General features: G+C 46.1%; 1 protein-coding gene across 3 annotated transcripts in view; it reads left to right on the forward strand.

The window, feature by feature from the left end:
* Nucleotides 1–8,882, forward strand: part of Plcg2 (phospholipase C gamma 2) — a 149,931-nt gene that overhangs the window by 115,330 nt on the left and 25,719 nt on the right. For all 3 annotated transcript variants that reach the window (XM_031341530.1, XM_031341531.1, XM_031341532.1), the window contains 3 exons: nucleotides 731–845; nucleotides 1,768–1,935; nucleotides 8,573–8,661. In XM_031341530.1, coding sequence (XP_031197390.1) covers nucleotides 731–845; nucleotides 1,768–1,935; nucleotides 8,573–8,661 — 372 coding nt within the window. The remainder of the gene's footprint in view (nucleotides 1–730; nucleotides 846–1,767; nucleotides 1,936–8,572; nucleotides 8,662–8,882) is intronic.

Below are 8,882 nucleotides of genomic sequence, written 5' to 3' on the forward strand. Positions count from 1 at the left end.
AGGCTGGCCTCAAACTCAGAGACCTGTCTGCCTCTGTCTCCTGAGCACTGGGACTAAAGGTGTGTGCCTCTACAGCCCAGCATGAGCTTTCCTAAATTCATCTGGTCCTTGACATTTTAGGAAGATATGAGAGAGAGAGACAGAGAGAGAGAGAGAGAAAGAGGGAGAACTCCTAAGATCCAGGAGGTTAAAATGAGGTGAGCTGGGATGTAGCTTGGTTTTTGAAGAGCTTGTCTAGTGTGCATGAAGCCCCGGGAGCACCAAGGAGACAGAGGCAGGAGGATTGTCATGAGGGTGAGGCCAGCTTTGTCTACATAACAAGTTTGAAGCCAGCTTAGGATAAATGAGAAGATGAAGTGTTTGTAAGGTCCTTAGTAAATAAGAGTCAGTTATAAACAGACACCCCACTGTCTTCTGTCTGGGAAATCCACTTGTCAAGGTCCCAGGAATCTGTGCTCAGGTGAGACTCTCCTGGTGAATCACATGGCCTGGGAGCCCACTACCACTTTTTATCATCAAACAGTGGTGGAGGGCTAAGTCAGTAAGTATCCTTGCCTCTGAGAGCATGGTGGTGACTTCTCCACTGAATAAGGGTAGCTTTGAACATGTACGGTTGGACTCTAGAGTCTCGGAAAAAAAAAAAAATCCATGAAGCACTACAGTGTGGTTCAAATTCCACCCTCCCAGGGCAGATCTGGGAGAATTCCAATCCTTGCCTTCTGTGTCCCAGGTTCTTGGTGCACGCCACCTCCCCAAACTAGGGCGGAGTATCGCCTGTCCCTTTGTGGAGGTGGAAATCTGCGGGGCTGAGTACGACAGCAACAAATTCAAGACGACAGTTGTGAGTAAGTAGCGGGCGATTCCTGTTTGTGTTGGCGTGCCCGGCAGTGCTAGGGCCGGAGGTGTCTTCCTCAGTCAGTCCCCCTATCTTAGGTTTTGAGACTAGTGTCTTCTCTCTGTGAACCTGGGCCTCCTCGGTTCAGGTACTCTGGCTGGCCATTGGGCTGCAGTGATCTGCCAGTGTCTCATGCCTTACAGACAGGTGCTTGGCTTTACATGGACGCTGGAGTCTACGCTCAGGTTGTCCTGTTTATTACAGTAGGCACTTGACTTAAGCATCTCCCTATCCCTGCTGGACTTTCTCTTTTTAAGGTTAAGGGAGCAGACTGCTACGTGGGTTATAGTTCATCGGTGATGATTTTTTATAATGTACTTTTGCTGTCGTGTGTCTTCGTTTCTGAGCTCCAGCCTGCGGCTGGGGAAACAGAGCCACCTGCCTAGGGAACGACTCAGGTTGTTCAGACCAATTCAGCTGGCCTCTTTTAAAGGTGGCAGGTTTGCTGTGTGTCTTGCCTTACAAGGCTAGTCCTCCACGAGAACTCCCAACAGGCTTCAGAGACACCCCCGCCCCAGCCCACTTCCCTTCTCAGGCCAAGGGGTGGGTAGCTCACACGTGTTCTGCCCACCTCTTTTCTTGGTCCTCTCCCCTTGAGTTCCACTCTACAGTTCCCTGCTTCTCTTCTCCTATTCCAGGAAATGAGACAGGTGAGGTCTCCTGTTGCTCTGGTCTAGGAAGGCAGGCCTGCTGCAGGATGGCCTGCTGCGAAAGAAATAACAAAAGATAAACCTTCAAGGATTCTTAGACCTGGGTGTAGATGCAGATTCATTTGCAAGTTTGTGGAGAGGTTCAAGCTGAGGCTGAAGAGACTGGCTTACCCTGAGGAGGCAGGGCACAAGCATCAGTAACAAGCTTTGGTCTCTTTCCAGACGACAATGGCCTCAGCCCTGTCTGGGCTCCAACTCAGGAGAAGGTGACATTTGAAATTTATGATCCAAACCTCGCGTTCCTACGCTTTGTGGTCTATGAAGAAGACATGTTCAGTGACCCCAACTTCCTGGCTCATGCCACATACCCCATTAAAGGCATCAAATCGGGTAAGGAGCCCTGGTGAAGGCGTTCAATTAGGGGGAGCCAAGTTCTTTGGTCTATGCTGCTGGCTGTATAAGGGAACACACCAACATCTTTCCTGGCTTAGATTAAGCCACAACAGCGGGCATTAAGCTCAGGGTTGGGGGGAAGGTGGAGAGAGGCTGAATCCTTTCAACTTCAACATCTTTGAGGAAACCGTGTTAATCTACCCACAACCTGGCACTGTTTGCTTTCATTTTGAGATGCCTAGGGCATTTTGTCTTCATTAGCAGATGGAGAAATATGTTCTAATACAAGCCATGCATGTCCTTGGCCTGTGTCATAAGGATGAGGCCCTGAGCATCCACAGAGTCCAATTCTCCTAAGCATTCCAAACTTACCGTCCCATACTAGATTTGGAGGCTGACTTGCCTAGATTTCTTTTTATGCTGAACACAATACAACCCCCTCCTGTTGTAGAGAACACCAGTGTGCATTTGCTTGTCACTAAGCCAAAGTGGGTCACGAATGAACCCGTAAATTTGGGCATCTCTCAGCAAACCCTGCCTTCCCCCCATCACAGAAGCTTCTCATCACAGGAGACGGTAATAAATTCAGAGAGAAGGAGGGCTTAGATCTAGATGCATCACCTCCCTCCCAAAAAGCTCAGGGAACATTGAGGAGAAGGAAAGAGAAAGGTCACCAGAGCTACAGAGGTATACACAGCATACAAGACCAAGGTGAGAACAAGCCAGTCTGAATGATAGCTCAGATGGGGGGCACAGGGGCTCATCAAGTCCCACTCCACGATGAAGAGCTATTAGCAACCAATGGCTGCTGGGAGGAGAGTCCCATCCTCTTCAGGGATTCAGCCCCTGAGAGGCTACCCAGCTCCAGGAGATGGCCCCACACTTATACATTAAGTATACTCCATGGATTTTAAAAAAAGAATTCATGATGCTGGGAGGAGAAAGTGGTGGTGAGGAGCTAGGGGACGGATTTGACCAGAGCACACTATATACAGATATGAAGTTCTCGGACAATAAAAACCAGGAAACAACAAAACCCACTCTATTGAATTTTTCCAGGGCAGCTAAGACAGGCCTTGCGAGACCTGGGGTTTTTCTGAAGGTGGCTGTCATAGTTAGGGTTTTACTGCTGGGAACAGACCACAGATACCATTTCATTTTATTTTATTTTTTAAAGATGTGTTTATTTACTTTATGTGAGTACACTGTAGCTGTCTTCAGACACACCAGAAGAGGCGTCAGATCTCATGGTCATGAGCCACCATATGGTTGCTAGGAATTGAACTCAGGACCTCTGGAAGAGCAGTCAGTGCTGTTAACCGCTGAGCCATCTCTTCAGCCCCCAGGGCAACTCTTATAAGGATATTTAATTGTGGCTGGCTTATAGGTTCAGAGGTTCAGTCCATTATTATCAAGGAGGAGCATGGCAGCATTCAGGCAGGCATGGTACAGGAGCTGAGAGTTCTACATCTTCATCTGAAGGCTACTAGCAGAATACTGGCCTCCAGGCAAAAGATGAGGGACTTAAAGCCCACACCCAACAGTGACACACCTACCCCAACCAGGCCACACCTATTCCAATAGGGCCACACCTTCTAATAGTGCCATTTCCTTGGCCAAAGTGCATACAAACCATCACAGTGGCCATCTTTATGTGGGATGGTTTCTCTCAGGACCTTCCTCCCTGGATTTCACATTTAACCTAACATGTAGACCAGCTATGTGGTGGATTTCTTCCTTCCTTATCCACGGCATTGCCGATTCATGAGGCACACATCGTAGATCCTTCTGGATTCCCCAGGAGGTCACTATTCCCTTGTTTCCCAGAGCAGTCATTTTTTTCAAGAGAAAGAAATTACTATCATTTTTTGTCATTTATATCAAATTACCGTCTTTTGATGTTTGGAAGCCTGGGCTCTATTCAATGCTGAACTGGGTCTTTTGAAAACTTGGACCACACCACCCCTTCTTTTACAAAGTTGTTCAGCTTCTGTAGCCATTTTCCTTCTCCCTGCTAGATGCGTTTCCCACCAGCAGATGCCTTAGGGGCTCCTGTATGAAAATGCTGATTTCTGGGTCTACCATGGGATGCTCTGATTCAGCCCAGGGTGTGGCCCTCAGGAATCAGCCTGTATTATGGCCAGCTTCTGGGGGGTGGGGGGAAGGACCTGGGCAGTGCTAAACAAAGGAGGCTGGTTGGTCCCCAGCTGCCCATATTACTGCTGAGGACCCAAACACGAGAGTAAGAGTCTGGGGAAGTGTTTAAAGCCTCGGATTTCTATTTAGCAATTTAGAAATCGCATTTGAGTATGTCAGACAATAACAATGACAAGCACTCCTTGATAGTTAACATACAGGACGGGTAACTTTAAAGTCGGCACCGAGCTGCTGGATGCTGATTCGCTGTGTGCTTGACTATGACTACATATTGCTGCACTATGACTAGCCCAGCAATCAGGGTTCAGAAGTGATGCTGCCTCCTCTCATCAAGAGAAGGGAGTCTTTGCAGTTCTGGTCTTAATAACCTCACAACATTAAAGAACCAGGGCTAGCTTGTTCCTGAACCATCTTGCTCCTCCCCTGACCCCTACCATCCTCTGGAAGATGGGGGAGGTGACCCTCTGGATGCAGTCAGAGCTTGAGGCACACTGACTTTCCTTACTGGGAGGGAAACAATTCTCCTAAGATGAATTAGCTTAGAGACTGAAAAGAAAACCCCAACAAGGAAACATGGAGGTGGATTAATAATAGGAGCCTCTGCCCGGGTTTTAACTAGGAGATAATCACAGCATGGCTGTTCTCCCTCTCCTGGCAGGCTCTTGGCATATCTGTATTCATGAGAGGCAGGAAATAAAATGAATAGTCCTTTTGTGTGGATGGCTTCCAGGGCCATCTAAATTCGAAAATAAACTTTGCCCATTGTTAGGATGGCTGCACTTAAGCTTTCAAACTGGTTGGGCCCGGCTCAGAAGGGAGACGAACTTACTGCACTCAGCTACCTTAATTTCCTTTTCTTTAATCCTTATGGTAATCCTGTGAGTCTCTCTCTCTCTCTCTCTCACTCTTTCTCTCTCTCTCTCTCTCCCTCCCTCCCTCCCTCCCTCCCTCTCAATAATTTTTACTTTTAAAATCTGAGCACGTTGGGCCCTGGAGATGTGAATTCACTCATTCAAGGTCACAGGGTGGCACTTGCCCCCTTGGTTTTCCTTCTCTGTAGACTGTCCTTGAGGGGCCTCTTATTTCAAGTGGGCACTTAAATCCCCCAGTGTAGACCTTCCTTCATGTCCCTTCTCCATGTGAAATAAACAAAACTAAAAATAATACAATTTTCATGGTTGGCAAAACTGAGGCATAGCTTGGCTTTAGTTCACGAGTGGCTTCCCAGAGTTGGGTAGTAAGAGGAGGTGTGAGGGACCACGGGCAGAGCCCATTCTTCCTAGCTCAAGAGGCACATACCTTCACTCAGTCCTGCCCTATAGCTGGGGTCGATAGTTCCTGACAGTGTCCTGGCCACCCCTGAATACCCTGAGGTTTAGTTTATTCTCCCAGTCCATTAACACTAAACTGTCCTCAGGTTGACATATAAGATGCACAGAATCTGTGTCTTAACAGGGTTTACAAGGGGTTAGAGCTATAGAATCTGCACTTGTATCTTAATGGGAGTCACAAACTATATTAAGTTGGACCAGTATTGTGCTAGACTATAGACAGTCTGTGATTATCAACCCAGACAGAAGCTAGAACAGCCAACAAACCAAGCACTGCCTAAAATATCATCATCAAAGAGGTGGGAATAGGTGAGACAATTTCAGTACAGTAGTATTTAGTGAACTCAGAATGTCCCCCAAATGCTACAGGGGGTGGGGCAGGTGGAGGGTTGAGATGGGGATGTGGCCTGAAAGTTTTATACCTACCCCAACTATCATACAACTATAAACTCAAAGGACAGATCCATTTAACATGCACAATTAGGGATTGTGTGTCACATAAGCACAAGAGAACAAAGCCAGGTAACTAAGACATTCACAAGGAAGTTAACTTAAAAAAAAAAGATGGGGAATTGAGCAATTTGACAATATGTTTGAGCTAGGCAGTTGTGGTGCATGCCTTTAATCCTAGTGCATGGGAAACTGAGTTTGAGGTCAGCCTGGTCTATATAGTGAGTTTTAGGACAGCCAGGGCCAATATACAGAGAAACCCTGTCTTGATACAACAACAACAAAACAAATCAACAATGAAAAACATACCCAAGCCTTTCTTTTGTGGAGAATAATGGCTATAAAATAGGGTACAGGGCAACTTGTTTCCAAGACACCCTGTCACAGGGAGTTGTTACTTTATTGCTCAATAAAACTTTTCTTGCTCGCTCTAAAAAAAGTCAACAGGATGCAAATGTTCTATTCATTGGTATAGAAACAATAACACCTGAAAAATTATCCAAAATCGGGAGGAAAAAAGGAAGGAAGGCTAAGGGTTGGTTGGCTGTATCCTTTTCCTTATCATAAACAGCAGCAGCAGAGGAGAGATTCAATAGGTATTGTTTAAAGGTGAGAAGCTGGGGCTGGTGAGATAGCTCAGCAGGAAAATGTGCTTGAGGCCAAGCCCAACAACCTGGGTTCAGTCCTCACAAGGTAGAAGGAGAGAACTGGAACCCTGCATGCTGTTCTTACCTCTGCACACATACACACAAACAAATGTTAACTATACACAAACAAATGTTAACGTATAAAGGTGATAAGATAAATAGGTAATGCAGATTCCCTAAGAGAATGAGCCAACTCGGGGATGGAGGATGGTGTAAGGAAATGGGGCATGTCTAATCTGTGCATCACTAATCCTGGAGGCTCAGCAGATACCATGTAAATGAAAAGCTCTCGGGACAAAGGGGCCATTAGAAGGGATAGCAAAGATGGAAGGTTGTTTGTAAGCTATGAGGGTCCATGCATTGGATCTGTGCTTTTTTTTTTTCTTCCTTTTCTTTCTTTTGGTTTTCTGAGACAGGATTTCCCTGTGTAGCCCTGGCTGTCCTGGAACTCACTCTGTAGACCAGGCTGGCCTGGAACTCAGAAATCCCCCTGCCTCTGCCTCCCAAGTGCTGGGATTAAAGGTGTGCGTCACCACTGCCCAGCTGGATCTGTGCTTTTTATTTTTTTTTAAGAAATCAACCTTATTGTTGAAATTCAAATAAACATTACATACTGAAACAGACCTCTTAAGTCTCTATATCAATAAGCATTTCTGTAGTTAGAGCAGCCATTATGGAGCTGCAGCTTCTTATTGGGTTTTACACTTGCACTATTGAGTGCTTTTATGCACTTCTCTGCTGCCCAAACCAAAAAATTCAAATGATGTAATTAGAACTAGAAAAACCATTAGTTTTATATTGTCTTTCATAACTTGTGTCTGTTACCTGCAGCTAGTCCTTGTTCATTACCAATTATTTGGCCTTTCTTGCTGTCTTTCCTCAGTGATATATTGTATCCACACACGTACGTTTGTTTACATGTATACGGATATTATTGGCTAGGGATCTGTGCTTTTTAAAAGAAACACAAACATCTGCTTAGAGAGGAAAGGCCAGTCACAGTGGTATGCTGTAGGCTAGGGAGCGGGCAGCCTGTTTTCTGTGGATTCCTTTAGCCAAGGCAACCAATCAGCTGTTGAGATGGATTGCTGCAACCAATCAGCTGTTGAGATGGATTGCTGCAAATGCTGTTTAATGGAGCTGGGGGTGGGGATCAGCTCAAGTTCACCTCGTGTCAATCCTAAATAAAAAGACACATTTCAAGGTCCACTGCATGTGGATCCTGGTTGTAAATAGGAAGTGGGTTCCAGAGAAGAGTGATCAATATAGCCATAGACCGCCAAGGGATAGTCAGATAGGAAATCATTGAAGATAAAGGCTACTCCCTAGCCCTGTGCTTTGTGAAGGCCCGAGAGGAGATGGTGAATTGAAGACTCATTCCTGTTCTGACTCTTTGACTGTATGAGTACTTAAGGAATTAAACCACAGTAGTATCAATCACTCGGATTTCATTGAGTAGTAGTCTGTAGATTCTTATTCTTTCTAAAATTGCATTTACTTTTTTTTTAAAGATTTATATTTTTATTATATGTAAGTACACCATAGCTCTCTTAAGACATTTCCAAGAGAGGGTGTCAGATCTTATTAAGGATGGTTGTGAGCCACCATGTGGTTGTTGGGATTTGAACTCAGGTCCTTCAGAAGAGCAGTCACTGCTCTTAACCGCTGAGCAATCTCTCCAGCCCTAAAATTGCATTTATTAATTGTACTTTTGTAAGTACATGTGGGAGTTGTTTCTCTCCTTTCATATGGGACCCAGGGTGTCAGGCATCGCAGCAGGCACCTTTACCTGACCAGCCTAGTTTTGATTTCTTCTGAGCCAACCATTTCTAGTTGGCAGATGTTCTAACTTTACTATGTGGATGTGTTTATCAAGAACGCTAGTCCCTCTCTATGACCTTAGGATGGAACTTGGGCATCTGGGTAGGATGCCCCAGCATGGCACACTGACCTCTCTACCCTTGGAATGGGTGTGCCATCTCCACAAGAAGGCCCAGAGCTGATGCTGATGGCCTGCTGTTGGCTCTTCTCTTTCTGTTTCTGCTCCAGGGTTTAGATCAGTCCCTCTGAAGAACGGGTACAGTGAAGACATCGAGCTGGCATCCCTCCTGGTTTTCTGTGAGATGCGGCCAGTCCTGGTGAGTGGCAGGCACTGACAAGTTGGCCAGGGGTGGGAATATAATGGAAATGCTCTGGGTTAATGAGCCAAAACCCTCCCAGGACCAGTCAAGGTTCTGGGTGTTTCCCCTCAGCATCCTCTTTTGAGGTTTGCTGCAGGATCCTGGAGTGGGCTGTGATGGGTTTTGAGTCGCGGCAGAAAGCGTCTGCAGACACCAGGCCCAGGCAGTTTCATGTGTAA

Source organism: Mastomys coucha, unplaced genomic scaffold (assembly GCF_008632895.1).
Source record: "Mastomys coucha isolate ucsf_1 unplaced genomic scaffold, UCSF_Mcou_1 pScaffold22, whole genome shotgun sequence".
In the NCBI taxonomy this organism is placed as follows: domain Eukaryota; kingdom Metazoa; phylum Chordata; class Mammalia; order Rodentia; family Muridae; genus Mastomys; species Mastomys coucha.